Source organism: Grampus griseus (assembly GCF_964374135.1).
Source record: "Grampus griseus genome assembly, chromosome: 10".
NCBI lineage: Eukaryota > Metazoa > Chordata > Mammalia > Artiodactyla > Delphinidae > Grampus > Grampus griseus.
The window spans coordinates 63,159,615-63,181,774 of record NC_139004.1 but is presented as its reverse complement, the minus strand read 5'-3'; the positions used below and the strand labels follow the sequence as shown (position 1 = coordinate 63,181,774).

Sequence of the window (22,160 nt, the reverse complement as noted above, 5' to 3'; positions counted from 1 at the left end):
GTTGAGCCCATCTCAGATGAATAATGCCAAGTTCTTACCAGAATGTTGAGAAAGAAAAAGTAGTGTTTCTATAATGAGAGCAGACATTGTGGAAATAAGTGGCATGGAGAACAACAATTTGAATACAAACATATATAATTTCTTATTGTCTATACATTATTAAAATGTTATATTTGAGACAGACTTTCTAAAGCTATTGCTTTTCCTCTGAGCTAGGAAAGTTACTTTTTCTTTGAGCTAGCTAGAAGGAGCTCATATACAGCTTTCTCTCCAGTTACCTCATCTTCTCTTTGCATCCCCTCATGATAAATGCACATACAGTTGGTATAAATGTGTCCCTAATGCAAATGCCTCCATCAACCAGATCAGGTAACTCTTTAATAGATAAGTTTACTCTCCTGTGTCTGGAAACTAGACAGCTTAGAACATTCACACCATCTATGCCAATCTTCTACTTTCCTTATTTAAAGAAGGATTGTGCAATATACTGTCTTACAGAAGCTGGGGCTGTGGCGATCATTAGTCTGATCACATGCTCTCCAGTCCTCCCCAGAAAAGCAGTCTTTTCCTTATTTTTTTATCAGCCCCCATATCCATCCTGCTATTTTGACACCAATAGCTGACTGTAAGGTTGCAGTGTATATATACCAGGTGGGTAAGTTAAAGAGGCCACTGATTTCCACAGCATCACCATTGTCTTCTAACAGTGAGACCACCAAAGTGGACTCAGAAGTGGCCCTGCCTCCAATACACTGTCTTTGTATGTTTCCCTTTCTCATTTATAAAATGTCAGGAAATTTGTATTTTGAGTGCCTGCTCCGCAAAAGGAAACAATAATTTTGGTTTTCTAATTTTTAAAATTAGGTTAAGAATGTTAAGGTATTCAATGCCTTAGAACATGCGTGACATGATTTTTGGAATATTAAATATATTTACTCTTGTGCTAGTTTCTGGTTTGGAATTGGTCATGTATTTATTCAATCAAGACAGAATTGGGATTCAGTGTTTCTCCATCAATCCAGTTATTGCCTGATATTCTTAGTGTGTTCGCTTCCTGCCTGTGAAATGGACTTAGGCTTTTTTAAAGCATATTCTTTAGGAAGCACAATACACCATAATTAGTAAATGCAAATCTGAAGCCAAAGATAAATGAATTACATGCAGCCTACAAACAATGACTCCTTGTTTGAGTCATTTAGCACGTACATAGAGGTTTGTGTGTATTTCAGTACCTAGCTCACTTCCCATTAGAGTCCACCGATAGGCCATAGCTTGTCACTGTGCTTCCTAGGAACTGGACCATTTCAAAGCCATTGCCTGTTACTTCATTCATCATGTGATTTCAAAGGGGTTTGCGCTCTGTGGGTGCTGGCCCCTGACCCAGTCTACATAGGGGACAAATCCCCCACACTCACCTAGCCTGTAGTTTCACAAAGGGTTAAACAGATAAAGAAAAAGGAAAAAATGCTCTGCAAGGACCAAAATGCTCAGGATAAAAGATGAGCAGACATTCAATCAGAGTGCTTAAAAAACAAACACAGAATTATGTTTAATGCCTTTCCCACCATCATTTATACAAATGTTTTACATCTTCGTTTTGCTTTTTGTCCTTAAAAGACCTTAATGGACCGACACCATGCATGTTGTTTTTTTCTGATGACAGGTCGTTTGAAGAACCTGAAGGAACTCAATGTGCGTTTCAACCGTCTGAAGAGCATTCCTCCAGAACTGGGAGACTGTGAAAATCTAGAGAAACTGGATTGTTCTGGAAATCTAGAATTAACTGAGCTCCCCTTTGAAGTAAGAAAGAAAATGTTTGCACTTTTATTTGGTTTATGACATGGAATGGTCTGTAACATGGGGAAGAATTTTAAAAGATGAAATTCATTTTTATTTATATGACTTTTCCTGACATTTTAATCACCCTAAACCAGCTATTATCAAGTCTTTAAAAATGTTCTTACAGTCGGCCACAACCTGAATTTAAGTTCAAAAAAGCTATCAAAGGAAAACTAGGCAAAAAATCCTATTTTCATGCAATATATTTTTATTTAATGCCTATTTAATATATGGTGCCTGTTGTCTGTAATGCAGATCCTGATTTATTTATCCATAATGGAGGAATAAATTGAAAACAGTTGGAAATAAATAAAGGGGATAAAATTTAAAAATGTATATACTCATAACAAAACTTATAGATAACTAAAGCAGTTCTACAGATAGGATTTGAGAACTCCATTAACTTAAAAATACCCATTAGTTTCTTTTTGTCTGTATTCATTGGGGAAATGATTTTAAATTACTTTTCTGATAAAACAGAACATATGAAAGTGAACAGTTTTTATTGCCAGATAAAACTAAACAGGTTCTTGTGCTTGAAGAGAGAGATGGATCTCACAAATTCTGCTGGTAATGAATAGGCTAAAAATAGTATCACTGGTGAGGCTCTGACAAGGCCGTGGCCACAGATTCTATCTAGTCCTAGAAGGCGTATTCTTTTCCTTTCCTGAAAACTTCCGGGTGGGAGGAAGAGGCCACTTCCGCTCTTAGCACCCATGTCACCCAGGAAATGCTGGGCAGTGGTCCTGGTGAGGGTGCACAGCCAGGGCTCAGGATTCCCCACACAAGCGGCTCGTTCCCCAGTCCTCCCCATCTGAGAGAGGGACCCAGTCCTCTCTCAGATGTGCAGGCTGGAAGCAAGCCAACTCACCCTTGACCTCTCTTGCTCCCATGCCCCATGTCCACTCCATGAGTAAGTCCTGTTGGGCACGCCGTTCAGAGTAACAGGGGAGATTTCTGATCATTTGCCACATCACTTTACCGGTTCACATGTGAGTCTTCTGAAGATTTGCCAAAGCCCATTAAGACAGTCTTCCCCAGGTCATCCTACTCTTTGAGGCTTGCACTTTCTGTCTTCTCTGACTTTGCACATGCTGTTCCCCACCTGGAGTTTCCTCCCCTACCTTTCCATCTGTCAGGGAACCTCAGGACCCAATTCAAATACTCCATTCTCTGTGAAATCTTTCCTGACCTCTGACCCTCACCTCACTGTGATGCTGGGCAGATTAACCACTTCTTTCTTTGTGTTACTGAACATTGCAAATTGGAAACTTCACACTAGTTCTAACTACATAAAATTGCATTGCTTGTTTATGAAAGTATAAACTCCTCAAGGGCAGCCACTGTGTGCTTTTCATCCTAGCACCCCCAGCGTGTAGCACAGTGAATGACACCTAGTAGATGCTCAACGTACATACTATATTGATCTGGTTTGCATATGTTCATAGAAATGCCTTTGGGAAGAGACATCAATCTCAAAATTATTAGTTGAACTTAATTCTCACTCTTAAAAAGTAATTAGAATATTTTGTTATTCCTTCCTAGTTAAGTAATTTGAAGCAAGTTTCATTCGTAGATATCTCAGCTAACAAGTTTTCCAGTGTCCCGATCTGTGTCCTGCGGATGTCTAATTTGCAGTGGTTGGATATCAGCAACAATAACCTGAGTGACCTGCCACAAGACATAGACAGGTAGCTACTTGCATTCTGAAGGTGAGGTATATGAATTAGTCACTAACATTTTAAACATGCATAACACGTGAATGTTCTGTGAGATCAACTAATTTTCCAGAGTTTCTTGTTTCCAGGAAATCAGTTTGATTCTTTATAGAATAAGATAGTTCCCAGTCTGCACCATACATATACATGTACAGTTGACTCTTAAACAACGAGGTGGTTAACCTGCATGTAATTTGTAGTCAGCCTCCGTACCTGGGGCTCCTCTGCATCTGTGAATTCAACCAACCATGGACCCATGCAGTACTGTGATGTGTGGACCTGCACAGTTCAGACCTGTGTTGGTCTATATATATGTGTGTGTGTGTGTGTGTGTGTGTGTGTGTGTGTGTGTATGTGTGTGTGTGTATATATATATATATATATATGTATATGTATATGTATATATATAGTTTGAACACATCTTTAATTTACTTTAGTTCTCAATAGAATGGAACATTAACTTTCCTTTCCTCCCCAGAAGTAGAAAAGTAAATTTATTATGTACAGAATCAAAACATATTATTCTATTTGGGATATCAGGATAATTTTTATTAGTTTCATTTACTGCTTTGATTGATATACTTAGTAATGTCTTCAGATTATATCCTTACAGCTATTTCTTGTTTAAAAAGTAGCTATTATACTAAATCATATACGATTCCTTCATTCATTCATTCTACCAATATTACTAGGCAGGCCCAGAGAGTGGGCTGGGTTCAAAGTGGTAAATGAAACAAACTGTCTGGCCTCCTGGAATCCACAGTCTTCGTTATAAAGTAGCATAAGTAAGCTATTGGGACATAGGAACCGAAAATGGCTTGGTCCCAAATGCTGTCTCATATGACCTTTCTCTACTCCTGGTACATATGATGTGTATGGATACTTCCCTGGTTTATGAGGCTAAGTGGGAATTGTTTTAGTTTGAAACATAAGGGGAACTTTGTGAAATATTTTGTGGAATCAGTCAAAATTTTGAAAATGAATGAAAGAAAAAACTAGAGAGAGGGGCACTGAGTTAGAACAAAATGGAAAACAGAGTAAAACATATTTGGAGCATGTTTTTCTCATTTCCTTTTCACTCTGCAGGTTTACTCCTGTTTTAAAGTCAAAATATGATGAGAGAAGAGTAACTGTGTTTTCAAGACATACAAAAGGAAATATGTTGCCAGAATTTGTTTATTCTCACTCCAACTCTAATATGATTTCTTTCCCATGACCTGTTAACCCTTGGGAATGCAGTAGACACTTGAATATACTGATTTTTTAAGTTCCATCTTGGCCTACTTTATATTGTGTAATTTGCTTATCCTGCTGCTATATCTCTGCCTTTAACTGTCAGTTAAGTCAGTAAAAACTTAAAAAAGAAACCCAAATCATGTCACCCGGCATGACTTTATTCATTTAAATTGTAAAGTTAGTTTATTCTTATGAGTCACTTAAAAAATAAACTAACTAGGGATTTCCTACTAGAATTTATTTATAATTTACTTTGGTTTTCTTGCTATGAGGCTAAGTCCTTGTGTTCTAATCCCTTTTACATCTTCTTAGGCTACGAGAACTGCAGACCTTTCTCCTGTATAAGAACAAGCTGACCTATCTTCCCTTTGCCTTGCTTAACTTAAAGAAGCTCACCTTGTTAGTCGTCAGCGGGGACCACTTGGTGGAGCTCCCGACAGCCCTTAGTGACTCATCCACACCTTTAAAGTGAGTAGACAAAGAGCCCAGTAGAGACCCATTCAGACACAAGGGAAGAGCAAGAAGCACCTGGAGCCTGTGTGCCCGTCTCAGGAACCAGATTAGATGGTTCTCGTACTCTAAGAACAAGAAGTTCTGGTGCCTTCTTACAGGATTTTGTAGTTTTTGGCCAATGGCATGGGGAGGTAGAGCTCAGAGGATTTCTGGACAAATGCTACCTGCTGGTTGAAGGCACCAGGGCTCCCTGGTCGGTTACTCAGCACTCCCATCACCGCTGGCCTGGATGGGTCAGTGGCTGTTGAATCTTTCAAAACTGTGAAGAAATTAGATCAAATGCCATTTTAGATTGTCTCCTTTAGCTTCTTTTTTTGTCACAGTAGTCCATCTTTTTTTTTAACATCTTTATTGGGGTATAATTGCTTTACAATGGTGTGTCAGTTTCTGCTTTATAACAAAGTGAATCAGTTATACATATACATATGTTCCCATATCTCTTCCCTCTTGCATCTCCCTCCCTCCCACCCTCCCTATCCCACCCCTCCAGGCGGTCACAAAGCACCGAGCCAATATCCCTGTGCCATGCGGCTGCTTCCCACTAGCTATCTACCTTATGTTTGTTAGTGTATATATGTCCATGACTCTCTCTCGCCCTGTCACAGCTCACCCTTCCCCCTCCCCATATCTTCAAGTCCATTTTCTAGTAGGTCTGTGTCTTTATTCCTGTCTTACCCCTAGGTTCTTCATAACATTTTTTTTCTTAAATTCCATATATATGTGTTAGCATACGGTATTTGTCTTTTTCTTTCTGACTTACTTCACTCTGTAAGACAGACTCTAGGTCTATCCACCTCATTACAAATAGCTCGATTTCATTTCTTTTTATGGCTGAGTAATATTCCATTGTATATATGTGCCACATCTTCTTTATCCATTCATCCGATGATGGGCACTTAGGTTGTTTCCATCTCCGGGCTATTGTAAATAGAGCTGCAATGAACATTCTGGTACATGACTCTTTTTGAATTTTGGTTTTCTCAGGGTATATGCCCAGTAGTGGGATTGCTGGGTCATATGGTAATTCTATTTTTAGGTTTTTAAGGAACCTCCATACTGTTCTCCATAGTGGCTGAACCAATTCACATTCCCACCAGCAGTGCAAGAGTGTTCCCTTTTCTCCACACCCTCTCCAGCATTTATTGTTTCTAGATTTTTTTGATGTAGTCCATCTTTTAAATACCTTCTTGGTGGTGATTTTATGAGTCCTTTTCAATGTAGCCACATCATTTTAGAGTTTGATTTCACTAATTGGGAGTAATATCAAACAAACATAGTAAGACTCGTATATGACGGGGACACTAAATGTTATTGTTCACCTCATGGCTTCCTGCCCGCTGTCCTCTGTCTGTGGCTAAGTAACTGTCATTTCCCCATCAAGCCTCTGTACAGTCTCTGCTGTAAACTGACTCCATAATCCTGTTGGATTATTGCACAGTAGAATTCCACTGGTGACACATATTATGTGGTTAGCTGTGACTTCTAAGAAGAAGTGAGAACTTGGGATTTAATGCCACAAAGTTTGACTTCTTCTGAGAGGATTTTTGCACAATACAAATACATAGGTGAAAATGTGATATTTTCCATACTCTCTTGAATAGATTTGTAAGTCTTATAGACAATCCTATTGAGAATACCCAGTGTCAAGATGAAACGATGGAAAGTGAACAAGATCGCCAACATTTTGATAAAGAATTTATGAAAGCCTATATTGAAGATCTTAAAGAAAGAGGTAGGTTACTCATATTCAAAATTATTTAAAATGAGTGTATAGTATTCCATTCACTCATGCAACACATTTATTGCTATAAGTCAAACTGACAAAAAGTTAATTGGGGGCTTCCCTGGTGGCGCAGTGGTTGAGAGTCCGCCTGCCGATGCCGGGGACACGGGTTCATGCCCCGGTCCGGGAAGATCCCACATGCCGCGGAGCGGCTGGGCCCGTGAGCCATGGCCGCTGAGCCTGCGTGTCCGGAGCCTGTGCTCCGCAGCGGGAGAGGCCACAACAGTGAGAGGCCCGCGTACCGCAAAAAAAAAAAAAAAAGTTAATTGGTTAGGGGCAATAACCAATAAATAAAAATAATTTGTAAATTATTTTTGTATTTACCAAAAAAAAAAAAAGATACATTGCCTTTCCTTAAATAATGAAATTTTCCTAGTGCATTAGCATGCTTAATACATCTACAACCATGTGACAGAGAGGCTGGGAAACAGCACTTAAAATGTGAAGATTGTGTTACTAACTTTACATGGCTTTTCAATGAAATGATATTGATAAAACAGTATTCTAGTTAATGGGAAAAGAAGGTTCCATGTCAAAATCCATTTAAATTCAACTTTAAAAAATGTCATCTCGTATAAATCAAGGTACACCTACGTAAAAATCACAAAAGGAAGAAACAAGATGGCAGATTAGTAAGTAGATGCATTTAGTTTTGGTTTCCCATAGGGTGGTGAAGATACAAGGCGGTCACAGTACCTCAGGAAAGGGCTGAGAAAGAAGTGTTTTCCCCAGTGGCTATTTCCGAAGTGTTTCAGAAGCCTTAGAACCCCTTCCTTCTGTCACATCTAGACACAGGAAAAGGCATAAATCAGCCTTTGTTCTTCTAATCCCCACCTCTTTTCTGGGTGTAGATGCCTGCAAGTTACCCCTTAATTTTTCAGGTCTCTTTTTCTGATAAGCCGGGTGCAGACCTGAAAGAAAGATGTCACGCATGTGGGTTTAGGGAGGAGGTAGCCCTGGCCCCCAAGACTTTGAAGACAAGCACCTGGGGGCAGGTTCCATCAGTCACACTCAGAAAACATGCATGTCTCATCACATTAATGAAAAATACCATTTATTGGCAAATTAAAAGTTTTTCAATTAGATTAAGAAAATTTCTATATAGTTACCTCTAATCTGTTTGTCCATCCCTAATTTTGCATGCTGAAATATTATGAAATAAATTAGAAATTTATGTTAAACATGAAACTGAAATAACAGAACCATTTATTTATCAAAATTTATCTTTGGGTCATATAACTTTCCTCTTGTGAAAAACCTTCTTGTATTTTATTCGTTTCTTCATAATTGTATTATAGTGCTATTATATAAAAATGCAAGAACAAATTAGAGAAAATAAGTATTAATCTTTCGATCTATGTGGTCAGCAATAAAATAATTTGATTTTCAAAGTTAACTTTAGTAATGATAGATTTTGATTCCATTCATTTATTTCTAAATAATTATCATAATTCTATACTTCACATATTCATAGTAGGTTGAACTAAATGATATTGCCAATATTCAGCTGGTTTTGACCTGCGAAAATGGTGATTTCTTAATAGTTCAACTTATGCTGGACATATGCTTTGAATTTTTTTAAGTTTGTTTCTTTTTTCTCCATCATGTTGTCTTCTCTCTTTTTCCTCCTTCCCCATAAGACTAATGTCTGAGTTAGAGAGTTCATCACTCTAAGGAAAAAAAGTAGATTTAGTGAGTCTACATGGACATCCAACCTGATATGATTCAAGAATGATGAGGAAGTGAAGGCCCTCGCTGGTTCTCAAACTTTAGTGCACATGAGAATCAGCGGCAGGCCCCACTCTCAGAGTTTTTGAGTCATCAGGTTTGGGTGGGGCCTGAGAAAGTACATTTCTAGCAAGTTCCCAGGTGATACTGATGCCTTGAGTCTGAGAAACACACCTTGAGAACTATTGGTATAGACCATACCTTGACAAAAATTGGCTGTGAAGAGAGAGAGAGAGAGTGGGGAGTAACCAGTTGGAAGAGTAAGTATGATAAAAGGGTTATTAATAAGATGGTGCTTCATTTAGGAATAGCCCAAACTTCTCTTGTAAACCGTATTCCCTTCCACCTGGCATCCCCAGTCCCAAATCCTTGGCCATCTATTTTTGTTTTGTCAACTTTTATTATTTTAGGATCATACAGTTTCCAAGATGTTGATGTAGCTGTGTGAGTTGGTTGGAAAGATTGCAAAAGAATGAGAGTTAATAATAATGTATTCTTCTTAGATCTAAATATCTCTAACGCCAGACTATACATTTGCGGTAGTTGACTTAGTTCTAATAAATGCATTTATACTTGAAGTATGAAGTGGCAATAATTTGTGTTTTGACATAGTTACACTTCATAATAAAATGGGGAATGGTTGAGTATATATTTTCTTTTTGTTACAGAATCTGTTCCCAGCTATGCCACTAAAGTATCTTTCAGCCTTCAGCTTTGATGCCATCCATCAGAAGACTACAGAATTTTCCTGACTTGTGGAGCTGTAAATCTTCCTGTTGTGGGTCATGTCATAGAGGAATAATGGCTTGTGCTTAAAGACAAAGTCTAGAAACCATGGTCATAGTTGTTAGGAAAGATGATTTTCAAATTTCAAATATGTGAGTACCTCTCTCTGTGGACTGGAGAATTGATAAATGGGTTTATATATTGACATTTAAAGGTTCATTTGCATACACTTGTTTCCAAATCATGCACATTTAATATTTTAGAAAATGTGTTATTTTTTAAAAATTATCACTTAAAGACCAAAATTTGAAGTTGATTGCATTGTTTTCAGGAATCTGGAGATAAAGGGATGGTGAGAAGAGTATTTATACTGGACTAGTCAGATGAGACTTTTTTATTTTGTTATTTTGAAAGAGTTTTAATGCATTATTTCTTTTACTGAGGACAGTTTTCCTTGGGTTTATACAAATGGCTATTTTCATGTTTTAAGTTATATTTTACAAGTGTAGGCTTTCAGGAAAGACTTTAGGTATAATCTGGACCTTGAGGGCAGAAAGAAGGGCTGGATTGTCTGCCCAGGCATGGGGCTTAGATGGTGTGCTGGTGTCCCTAGTGGAGCAAGTGTGGGCCTGGCTGGTCCTGGGAAGCGTTGCGTGGCCTGCGTGGGTGGTCAGCCTGCCTTGGGTGGGCCCCTTGGGGGTCCTGGGAAGCGTTGCATGGCCCGCATGGGTGGTCAGCCTGCCTTGAATGGGCCCCTTGGGGATCTTGGGAAGCCTTGCGTGGCCTGCATGGGTGGTCAGGTTGCCTTGAGTGGGCCCCTTGGGGGTCCTGGGAAGCGTTGCGTGGCCTGCATGGGTGGTCAGCTTGCCTTGAGTCGGCCCCTTGGGGGTCCTGGGAAGCCTTGCGTGGCCTGCGTGGGTGGTCAGCCTGCCTTGAGTGGGCCCCTTGGGGATCTTGGGAAGCCTTGCGTGGCCTGCATGGGTGGTCAGCCTGCCTTGAGTGGGCCCCTTGGGGGTTCTGGGGCGCCTGCCAGAGCACAGAGCAGAGACCTTGCCTCCAGGGACCTGTCCTCCAAGGTGGCCATATAAGTAGTGGGAATGACTAGTCCACACTGATGAGGAGTCCCTAGCAAGGCTTCTCTGCAGGTACCACAGGAGAACTCTGCCTGTGGCCAAGACGCTGCGGTCCAGAGGGAGCTCAGGAGACTGGATTTACACTGGCAAAGAAGGTATTCATTACAGGGCTTTGAACTTTGATGTCACATTGTAGGATTTGGAGAAATTGTACAAATATCTATTTTTATTCTATTATCTTGGACTAAAATAAACAGGATTGTGAATGAGTTGAAGCTAAGTTTAAACAAGTAGGTTTTGTGACTAAGATGGAAAAAATGCATATCTTCACATATATTTATATATGAATCGACTCCTATATGGTCTAGCCCAGTGGTGTCCAGTAGAACTTTATGCAGTGAAGGAAATGTTCTGCATCTGTGCTGTCTAATTTAGTAACCACCAGATGCATCTGCTTCTTGAGCTCTTGAACAGTGTCTGGTGTGACTGAAGAACTAAATTTTTAATTACATTTAAATTTAAATAGCCAAGTGTAGCTACCATATTGTATAACATGGTCGAGCCATTTGGGCTTTTCAGAAGTTAATCTGGGCTAGAAATGAAGAGTGATTTTTATTTTCTTATCTGAAGAACCAGTCTACCCCCAGAGGGGTTAATAGACACCCAATATTTTGTCTTAATGGGTTTAATCATAACTCTAAATATTTTATCCTCAACAGACATAAAGCAGGCAGAACAGTCTAAAGTCATATAGTAATGCTTCAGTAGAGTACTGCTTCAAGTTAAAGACAAACTCTGAGAAGTAGGTTAAGGGATGGAGAGAATAGGAAAATGAGAAATCACTTTAACCGAACCTCAAAAAATTGTATTTTTCTTTATAACACTTTACAAATATAATGCAAATTTATTAGTTGTACTACGTGAATGATTTTGGAATTTTATTTCATGCTACAGTGTATGTTACATACAGCCAAATGGAAAATATATCTGAAAAGGGGGGAAATGAGGGCTTTCGCATAAATTGACTGTCCATAGCTCATGTAAAATTTATTTCAATAAAACCAGTCTTTTGTGCAAAAACCTTATCTCGATGTTACATAAAAATAACTGAAAAAGTACTACATTGATATGTAATTATTTCATGTTACATAACATCCCCAAAGAAATATATTTATTAAATATGAGGCTTGTAGAAATACTATTTACTTTATTCATATTAATGTAAAAATGCAGAAAGATTTTAAAGTAGAATAAGCATCTTAGTGGAGATAATAGAGATTTGAACATTTTGCATGATGCATATGGACTGATTCATAATTTGGAAAAGTAATTTGCATAGTAGGATATATGTATGAACATTAAAGCAATATGAATGAAAGAAAATATAATTCTTAGGAGAAAAATGTTCTGGTTCCAAAAGCTTATTATTATACCCATTCTTCATATGCTGGAAGTTAAGGGGCAAAGACACTTAGGTGAAATCATTGAGTAGAGCATTTTAATTAATAGCAAGACCTACACCAGATTTCTTGACTCTAGCTTTCTAGAATGACCATTTGGCATGCTTGCCAAACACCAGTTTAGGGTAACTCATGATGATTATGAGCAGTGATCTCCGGAAATCAGTTACTGTCTTTCCCTTTCTGTCAATTACTGTCTTTCCCTTTCTGAGTGGGAAGGAAACTTAGATACTTTTAGTTATCTTTTTTTTTTTTATTGGAGTATAGTCAATTTACAATGTTGTTTTAGTTTCAGGTGTACAGGAAAGTGATTCAGTTATACATATACATATATTCATTCTTTTTCAGATTCTTTACCCATATAGGTTATTACAGAGTATTGAGTAGAGTTCCCTGTGCTATATGGTCGGTCCTTGTTGGTTATCTATTTTATAGTGTGTGTATGTTAATCTCAAGATCCTAATTTATCCCTTCCCACAGCGTTTCCCCTTTGGTAACCATAAGTTTGTTTTTGAAATCTGTGAGTTTCTGTTTTGTAAATAAGTTCATTTGTATCATTTTTAAAAATTAGATTCCACACGAGTGATATCATGTGATGTTTATCTTTCTGTCTGACTTATGACTCTTAGTATGATCATCTCTAGGTCCATCCATGTTGCTGCAAATGGCATTATTTCATTCTTTTTTATGACTGAGTAATATTCCATTGTATATATGTACCATATCTTTATCCATCCCTCTGTCAATGGACATTTAGGTTGCTTCCATATCTTGGCTATTGTAAATAGTGCTGCAATGAACATTGGGGTGCATGTATCTTTTTGAAGTATGGTTTACTCCAGATATACGCCCAGGAGTGGGATTGCTGGGTCATATGGTAGTTCTATTTTTAGTTTTTCAAGGAACCTCCATACTATTCTCCATAGTGGTTGTACCAATTTACATTCTCCCTAGCAGTGTAGGATGGTTCCCTTTTCTCCATGCCCTCTCCAGCATTTATTGTTTGTAGACTTTTTGATGATGGCCATTGTGACCGGTATGAGGTGATACCTCATTGTAGTTTTGATTTGTATTTCTCTAATAATTAGTGATGTTGAGTATCTTTTCATGTGCTTTTGGTCATCTGTATGTTTTCTTAGTTATCGTTCTGTAGTGTATATAGGTGTAAATGCTTATTTTATGGTATGTGTATTGGATTTATTTCTAAAAATTAGGAAATTACATCTAAGCTTTAAAACTTGAAATGATGCCAAACTGCAGTGTTAATAGGCAGCTCAAATCTCTGCTTAGAGTCTCCAGCTGTTTCACCAGAGTGAAAAATTGAGATGCTTATGTCATTTTATTGCAGCATAATATAAATTACAGAGGAAGCAAATTATAGTTGAGTATTGGGCCTTAGCACCACTCATAATTCTTAGGAAAGAAAGCAGCTAAACACTGGTAATGGGACCAAAGAAGATATGATGTTAAATAGATGAACTTGCCTTGATTGTAAAATTCACCAGGGAGACAAAGAGGACCCAAGGCTGAGCTTGCACCAGTAGAGCTGTGGCTTTGAGGGAAGGATGGACACTGTCTGGGGCTAGGACTTCAGTCTTTAGTAATCAGCTGCTACACTAGAGTCTAATTTCAGTTGTGACTGGTCAACCCCAGGTAGCTCCTGTAACCCCAGGTATGGGCAATGAAGTGGTCCAAAACAAGATCTGGTTCTCACTTTTTTTTTTTTTTAATTCCATCACTGATTTTTTTAAAAAATTATTCATTTGTTTATTTATTTAACTGCACCAGGTCTTCGTTGCAGCACGCAGGATCTTCAACCTTCATTGTGGCATGTGAGGTCTTTAGTTGCGGCATGTGAGGTCTTTAGTTGCAGCATGCGAACTCTTGGTTGCGGCATGTGGGATCTAGTTCCCTAACCAGGGGTCGAACTTGGGCCGCCTGCATTGGGAGTGCAGAGCCTTAGCCACTGGACCACTGGGGAAGTCCCTGGTTCTCACTTAGAGCATGTTTATTTTTGTGACTTTCTGAACATATTTTGTAACCTCCTGAAGGGGCCGATAGTCAACATTGGAACTCGGAACCAGGATTGCAAGGCTAGCACTTTCACAAATGCACTGTATAATCCTGGGAAAAATCACTTCACTTTGGGTGAGGCTCATTTTCCCCACCTGTAAGAAATAGAGTTGGAGAAGACAATTTCTGAGGCTGATCCCCATTTTAATATTTTATGATTTGCTTTCCACTAAGAACCCCTTTTTATATTAATGACCCAGCATGCCTTCCCCACCTCACTGGTCACTCAGCTTCCAGCTATTTATGGGCTGCTGGGGCACCCTCTTTTCTCTTAGATGTTTGTTTCTTAGGCATGTGTTTGTTCTGTCTTGTCCCACTATTACATTTTAAGTTCCTGGAGTTTGCCTAATACAGATATGTAGACTATGCTTCAACGTCTGAACATGAATAGCAAGTCTGTGAAGAATTTAGCTACACATTTCTGTTTTGTTCCCAATAGTTATCTCTGTGCTGAGTTGTACAAATATTATTCCTGATATTGCCTTGAAAGTGTAAACTTACATCATAAAAAATTGCATTTTCTAGAAATGCAAATCGAAGGCACTATGAGATATCACCTTACACCCATTGATATGACTATTATATAAAAAAAAAAACAGAAAATAAGTTGGTTAGAATGTGAGGAAATTGGAATCCTTATGGTGGGACTGTAAAATGGTACAGCTGCTGTAGAAAACATCATGGCAGTTCCTCAAAAAATTAAAGTAGAATTACCATATGATCTTGCAGTTCCACTTCTGAGTATATAGCCAAAAGAGTTGCAAGCAGAGTCTCAGAGAGATATTTGTACACCCATGTTCACAGCAGCACTACTCACAACAGCCAAAAGGTGGAAGCAACCCAAGCGTCTATCAATGGATGGCTGGATAAACAAAGTGTGGTACATACATACAGTGGAATATTATTCAGCCCCCAAAAGGAAGGGAATCCTGTCACATGCTACAACATGGATGAACCTTGAGGACATTATGCTAAGTGAAATAAGCCAGTTACCAGAAGACGAATACTATATTATTCCACATGTATGAGGTATCTAAAGTAGGCAGGTTCATACAAACAGGAAGAAGAATGATAGTTAGCAGGGCCTAGGGGGAGGGAGAAAAGGGGAGTTGTTGTTTAATGGCTACAGAGTTTCAGTTTTGCAAAATGAAAAAGTTCTAGAGACTGTCCCAGCTTGAGCAGCCTGTGCTTTCAGGAACCACTGTCGTTGATGAGAGAGGCAGGCAGATGGAGAAGGAGACAAGGGCGAGTGAAAAGGAGCATTTGCTGTAAATGACTACTGCTTTCATTTTAGCTACATATACAGGATTCCTATTTCTAGATAAAAAAGATGTGAGAATGAGTCTTAAAATTATTCTCATTAATCAGAATAGAAAACTTGTATAGAAAGCAACTTGGTTTCAGAATCCTGGTGAGAATCCATGGACAGACTTCCACCCTTGGTCCTTCAGAACAGGGTCCCCCGTAACAATGTTTTTGATTTTGCAACCCTGTCAATGAGAAACTGAACACCCACTCCAAATGGGTGTGTATTTATTTATCATATCACTATACCATTCTACTAATATATTAACATACATGATAAAACATGTGACAAGAAATAGTTAAGTACAAACAAAAATTAAATGGAGTTGTAAGGATATCTCCCCACCTGGGCAGATGGTCCTGCCTCAGCCCTCAGCTGCGTGTAGCTCCTCGGTGGAGACCGCTGCTCTAGAACCCGGCTTTTCAGACTAATGCTTTGGATGGCAAACGCCTCCACAGATTGACGTCAGAAGGTCTGTGCAAAGTCATCTGGGGAGAGGGCCCCCAGGTTTCCTAAGATTTCCAAACTGTTCTGTGAGCCATAAACGCCTCAGTCTCAGTTCTCTAGAGAATGAATGAAATTGCAGCATTCTTTTTTTTTTAAATTGAGGTGAAATTTATATTAAATTAACCATCTTAAAATGAACAAATAAATGGCATTTGGTGCATTCACAGTGTTGTGCAACCATCACCTCTAAAATACTTTCATCACCCCCCCAAAAAACCCATACAGATTAAATAGTTGCTCCCCACTTCCCCTCTCCCTCCAGTCCCTTGTTTGGCAGCCACAAATCTACTTGCCATCTCTAGATTTACCTATTCTGAATATTTTGCATCAATGGGATTATACAATAGATGACTGTGTGTCTGATAAACTCAACATCATGCTTTCCAGGCTCAGATAGTGGTTTTTACCACAATTACAATGATGATTATTAGCATGAGACAGCAGCAGCAGCTCATGCCTAAGCTCCTGGTACGCTGGGCTGTGTGGGAAGAGAAAGTGCAATTGTTGAAGGAGTTTTGGTCTCTTCTCTCTGCCTGGAAGTTGGTGTTTGCTCTCGGGCTCCAGGAAATGGGGAGGCTCTCAGCTTGTGTGGTCTCAGGAAACGACTGTCTGGGTAATACCTTCTTTTTCTTCACTGCATCCCCTCTGGTGCTACTCCTCGTGGGAGAAGGTTTTTCGGTGGTGATCCCGAGGATGGGGGAGCTTATTGTGGGAGGTAATGGGGATACTGGTGACCACATGGCCAGACCTAACTCACTCTGCACACAGAAGCCCTGCAGACATGCCTCGCAATTGTCACTGTCATGTGGCCCTTCAAGAGAGATTTCCTTGATCATAGGAATCTCCACCAACGTAAATCCTTCTCTATAGCATTTCTTCAGAATTTGCAACACCAGGTTGTTCAGGATCCTTGAGATGTTCCCTTCTGTAAACTTGGGAACCTCAAACGAAGGCTGGGAGCACTTCTGACATCTTTGGGCAAAGACCCTCATCTTCACCCGGCCCCTGGATTCCCCCTCACTCCAGTGCATGTGGAAAAGGACCTGAACTTGGGCAGAGGCCCAATTTCGAGAGCATGAGGAGCACTGGAACCTGTGGAGAAAGAAGACAAGACCCTCAGCTTGGCCCAGTATGGCCCAGTATGGCCCAGTTGTGGGCTGTGCCGGAGGGACACACAGAAACATGATTTGATCCAGGTCATGGATTAGTGGGGAAGAAATCCCGAGCCCCTTGTTCCTATCTCCATTGTACCACCAGCATGCTCTGTGACCCACAGATGTGTCTGCCATGAAAACAGCAAATCACAAGCCATCAGAGCTGGAAGGAATCTTGGGCAAATTCGAAGTCCGGTGTGATCATTTTAGAGATGAGGCACACGCTGGGAACTTGTCACGCCCAGAGACCCAGTGAGTGGAAGAGGCAGGACTGGAACTCCAGTCTCTTGACCCCAAATCAAGGCTTCTTCAAATGTAGATTTAAGTGGGTCAAAGGCTACAAGTGCAACAGCCCCAAGAACCCTGAACTGAAATCCAAAAATAGATACAAGTGGGTGTGGGTAAGTGCTATAGTCTGAATGTTTGTGTCCCCCTGCAAATTCCCATGTTGGGATCCTAACGTTGAAGGTGATGGTGTTAGAAAGTGGAACCTTGGGGAGGTGATTAGGTTGTGAGGGTGGAGCCCTTGGGAATGGGATTAGTCCCCTTATAATAGCGATCCCACAGAGCGCCCTAGCTCCTTCTGCCATGTGAGGACACAAGGAGAAGCCTGTGGCTCAGAAGAGCAGCTGGCACCTTGATCTTGGACTTCCAGCCTCCAGAACTGGGAGAAATGAGCTGAGACTCTGCTCCCATGCTCTTGGCCTGGGAAAACCACGCGCCACCAGGAGAAGAGAGCTCTGCTTCCTCTGCCCGGACCCTCTCCTGGCGAGGGGTTGGTGGGCAGGCAATGAGCACGGCCCCAGTCCCGAGCTAGAGTCCCAGCCTCCCACCCCCAATCCTTGGGGCTCTGCTTTCCCAACTGGAAAAGAGAGGGTGAGACTCTGGATGACTTTTGAGGGTCCTATTTTAAAAAGACTCCATCAGCTTGGAGTAGAGAGGGGTAAGGTTGCTGAGTGTTGCTCAGCTCTCCCCGTCCTCTGCCCCCTCCCTGACGCTTCTCCTCAGCACACAGGGCCTCTCCCCACGGACTCTGTGTTGGACCCTAGGTCTCCCAATGCAGGGAGCATGAGCCCTGGGTCCTGCTCGTCCAACTCCCCTGCGGTTGAGGGAAATAACCTCCACTCCTCCCCTTCTCTTTTCCTCACTGCTTCTCACCCTCACCCCTCGCAGCCTGTTTTCTCTGTATCTGGGCATTAGCCCAGTCCTGCTATGGTTTTGCGGTTCAGTGTAAAAAGGAAAAATTTTTAATGAAGCCAAAACGTCTTGGATCAAGGGCACCTTCCTTCCTGTAATCTTCAATTTACAAGCGTGAGCACAACAAGACAAGTAACGAGTGTACACCATAAGAAATAAGCAAGAATTTTCTGGAATATTGCTATCGCATTCCCTACTCACCTGGCACAGGTCCACTGCTGGTATTGTGTCCACCCTGGCTTCAGGATGTTAGGAAGAAGGCTTTTGTCTCGTGTCAGTTTCCACGTGTGCCATGGTTTCACCTCCCGGATTAATTCCTGGAACACCTGCTTCCACGCCTCCATGTCCTGACGCATCGCTGCTGTCCCCGTGAGCTGGGTGCGACAGTGTCTCCCGGGCTCTGACGGATCTGGAGCAGGACATGAGGTTTCCCACTTTAGAGAGCAAGGGTTCAGACCCACTCTCCCTTTATGTCCCTGGACTGGGCTCATGGACCAGGTCTTTGCCCCAAGGACCAAAGGTCAGTTGATGCTGGCTCCAAGTTCTGAGAACAGCACTAGGCTCCACAGGGAATTTCGAAAGACACGGAATGCATGGCTTCATCCAGCAAAATATTACCAAAGGAGGGCCCTGGACTCCGTGTCAGGACGGGTGGATCTCAGCCTGGCTCTGCTATTTGCCCACCTTTAACTGGGAACACACCTTTTTACCTCCGAAGCCCTACAAATGGTGGAGACAGGCTGCAGTTTTCCTTTCTAGAAGTAACATTTGAAAATCCTTGTCCATTGGGCTGCTGTGCTCACGATCCGGGAGGAGAGATGCAAAGAAGGACACGGCCATCCTGGGACCTTGCTCAAATTCCTGCATCCCTGCATCCTCGCCCTTGCTCTTTACTTCCTTGCTTGTGCCAAGTCTCTGTGGGACTGTGTTTCACAGACACTAAGCTGGCCAAGGCAACTCCCAAGCCCACTCTTCCACCCATTGGAGACCAAAGCTGTTGTAGTTCCTTTGCCCCGGAGATGAGGCTACAAAGTCCCCACGTGGGTGGGAGGCCATGGCCACACTCCGAGGTGCTTCATCATCCCCTGCTTCCTCCAGGACAGGCTAGGGAAGGAGGAAGGAGAGAGGAGCGGGGCTGACGCCAGGGTGGGTGCTAAAGCAGGAGAGGAAAGCCCTGCCCTGAGCGAGTCCTCCAGGCTGCCAGCTCCTACCTCAGCTCAGGCCCGCAGAACAGCCTCTGTCCTGGCCTGCCGGCACCTCCAGGGCGGCCTGAGCCACTTTCCACACTGCAGCTGCGGGTCTTTCCAGAGGCGGAAACCCCCAGCTACATGGGGCTGTAGCATGGCATTCAGACCCCTCACAGGCCAGCCCTGCCTTTCTACCAGCCTTAGCCCTGCCAGGCTCATGCTCCCCCAAGGCCGTATCCGCGCCTCCACACTAAACCCCAGCCCTGCACTCCGGGCCATCCTCTGAACACTCCTGCCCTCCCTGCCCTCCTGCCTTGTGCGCAGATCCACCCCACCCAGAGCACCCACCTTCCCTCCCTCCCTCACCCACCTTCCCTCCCACCTTCAGGTTGTAGGGCCCACTCAGTACATGTTCCACTGTCCACTCCCTGGTCCTGCCTGGTGTTAACTAAAGAAATTCCTGTGCCCGCCTCCTAACTGCTGCTGAAGAAAGAGATCTCCTGAAGGGGAGAATGGCCTCCTCCTTTTCCCCTGCAGTTGAACAAATGCAAATACTCTTCTGCAGCGTAAAGCTCATTCAGATAACAAGGTGGTGACCAGAGAATATTTAAACAAAGGATCGGTCTGACTTTGTAGCTGGTATGAGATATTGTGTGAAAATGTCATATCCTGTTCTGTTTCATTAAAACCACCTTTGAAAATAATGATGTAAGGAGATGTTGAAAGATACCCAAATAGTGTTTCTGGGTCACGTAAAGATTACCTTTAGCCCCTTGCTCTGGTGAGAATATTCTAATTTGAAAACTCTGTGCGCTTAAATGATATAAATATTTGAACACAAGTATTAAAGGGTGTGAGAGTGTTTGTCGCAATTAAATTAACATAGGCTGAATGTCTCCTCTCTAACTACCATGAGTAACATCACTTACCTGTTTTTCCAGAGAATTCTGGGTTTCTGGGGTAGGGGTGGGGTATGCCAAGGCCTGGGAAAGCTCCGTGGGGCTGAAGAGAAGAGAGCGGGATATTCATATTCGTGTCTCACAGGGACACTACTAGTCCCAGCCCCAGAAGTTCTCATTGAGTTGATCTGGGCATCACCATTTCTAAACAGCTCCCCAAGTGCTTCTGATGCTCGGTTACGGTTACGGTGGAGACCACACGAGGAAGCGGAAGGGAAGGGAAACCTGGAGAGATCCTGGTAGCAATCACACGAGAGGGAGACGGAGGTGTCCCTCCTTCCCGCAAGGTTTACAGAGCCTGCTTTTGGGGGAACCAGTCCTAGGGCTGCCTGGTGGCATCCACCAGCTGGGTCAGGCACTGGCAGTCTGAGCAGTGGGCTGTAGATGGAAAAGGAAGGGATAGAAGCGGGAGGGAGGGAGGGAGGCAGTGGGGGTGGGTGGGGAGGAAGAGGGGGAGGGGGAGGGGCTGGCCACGGCAGCATTTGGCAACCTCACAGGCACCTCTTTCCCGCCCTCTGCTGCTGCACCAGAGTTCAGCTCCTTCAACAGCAGGCCCACCCTGGGCCATCAGAGTCTGCCCTCCTCACCCTCCAGTTTTGTTTCTATATGTTACTTGGCTCGGGTCACAAATTAACCAGATTTGGGGAGCCCGCTTAACCAATTTCTCTTTCAAATTCTTTTTCTGTACTCCTCCCACGTACTCTCAACCTCAGGGCAGATTAGGAAAAGATTTAGGAAGAGGGTGAGGGTACAGGGGAGAGTCTGGACTGGAAGTCAGGGGTCTTTGGTCTGTGCGGCAGTGAACAAGTGGCTTCAGGCTTTTGGAGGATGAAATGTGCCTTTTTTTTTTTTTAAAGGAATTTTGCCTTTTTTATTTTTAAATTTTATTTATTTATTTATTTATGGCTGTGTTGGCTCTTCGTTGCTGTGTGAGGGCTTTCTCTAGTTGCGGCAAGCGGGGGCCACTCTTCATCGCGGTGCGCCGACCTCTCACTATCACGGCCTCTCCTGTTGCAGAGCACAGGCTCCAGACGCCCAGGCTCAGTAATTGTGGCTCACGGGGCTAGTTGCTCCGCGGCATGTGGGATCCTCCCAGACCACGGCTCGAACCTGTGTCCCCTGCATTGGCAGGCAGATTCTCAACCACTGCACCACCAGGGAAGCCCAAAATGTGCCTTTTATGTGGAAGGATTCTAGGTGTGCCTGGTACAGAGAAGAGAGCCCTTAGATGCTGGTCTCTTATGTGGAGAGCTTGACAAACACAGTTTCCAGGACCTTATTTGGAACACCCTCAACTCTCACAGGGACCCATCCACTCCGGAAACGGAAATTTATGTGTATAAATAGGAGCTTGCATCACTGCCTCTTTGCTGGCCAGGGCACAGCAGGTTCTGTCCCTTCCTCATGGGGAATGGCTGTGGCTGGTCCCTCTGGACATTCATCTCAGCTTCTAAGCCAGGGGCCATTCTCTTTCAAACAGGGTCAGGACTCAGCCTAGACACTCGCTGACACTCTTTCTGAACCCTGGGCTGGGCCCTGGGTCAGCTGCTCTGAGGAGGCCATCTCTGAAAGCTTGGGACATGCACAGAGTGGGAAAAATTTGAGTTACCCAATGCACATGCTCCCAGCTGAAAGGGAACGAGACAGCACTCTGCCGTCTTGAATCAGCTCTCATGCTGTAAACAGGTGTCCTTTTCATGG

General features: G+C 42.4%; 2 protein-coding genes across 3 annotated transcripts in view; one reads left to right on the top strand and one right to left on the bottom strand.

Moving 5' to 3' along the window:
- The window catches only part of LRRC2 (leucine rich repeat containing 2), a 35,144-nt gene extending 25,396 nt beyond the window's left edge, over positions 1-9,748 (top strand). For both annotated transcript variants that reach the window (XM_082664525.1, XM_082664526.1), the window contains 5 exons: positions 1,664-1,800; positions 3,385-3,530; positions 5,106-5,261; positions 6,908-7,038; positions 9,486-9,748. In XM_082664525.1, the coding sequence (XP_082520651.1) occupies positions 1,664-1,800; positions 3,385-3,530; positions 5,106-5,261; positions 6,908-7,038; positions 9,486-9,535 (620 nt within the window). In that variant the 3' untranslated portion in view covers positions 9,536-9,748. The remainder of the gene's footprint in view (positions 1-1,663; positions 1,801-3,384; positions 3,531-5,105; positions 5,262-6,907; positions 7,039-9,485) is intronic.
- A 1,889-nt stretch (positions 9,749-11,637) lies between these two features.
- Positions 11,638-19,031, bottom strand: RTP3 (receptor transporter protein 3). The gene is made up of 2 exons (XM_082664532.1): positions 18,515-19,031; positions 11,638-17,054 (listed from the first exon to the last, which is right to left on the bottom strand). Exons 1-2 carry the CDS (start codon positions 18,802-18,804, stop codon positions 16,352-16,354), a joined length of 993 nt encoding a protein of 330 aa, XP_082520658.1. The 5' UTR covers positions 18,805-19,031; the 3' UTR covers positions 11,638-16,351.
- Positions 19,032-22,160: the final 3,129 nt, after the last annotated feature.

Coding starts and splice junctions, on each gene's coding strand:
- RTP3 (XM_082664532.1), bottom strand. CDS start 18,804: ATGAGCCCAGTCCAGGGACATAAAGGGAGAGTGGGTCTGAACCCTTGC. Junction 17,055..18,514: donor CAGCAGTGGACCTGTGCCAG/GTGAGTAGGGAA, acceptor CTTTCTCCACAG/GTTCCAGTGCTCCTCATGCT.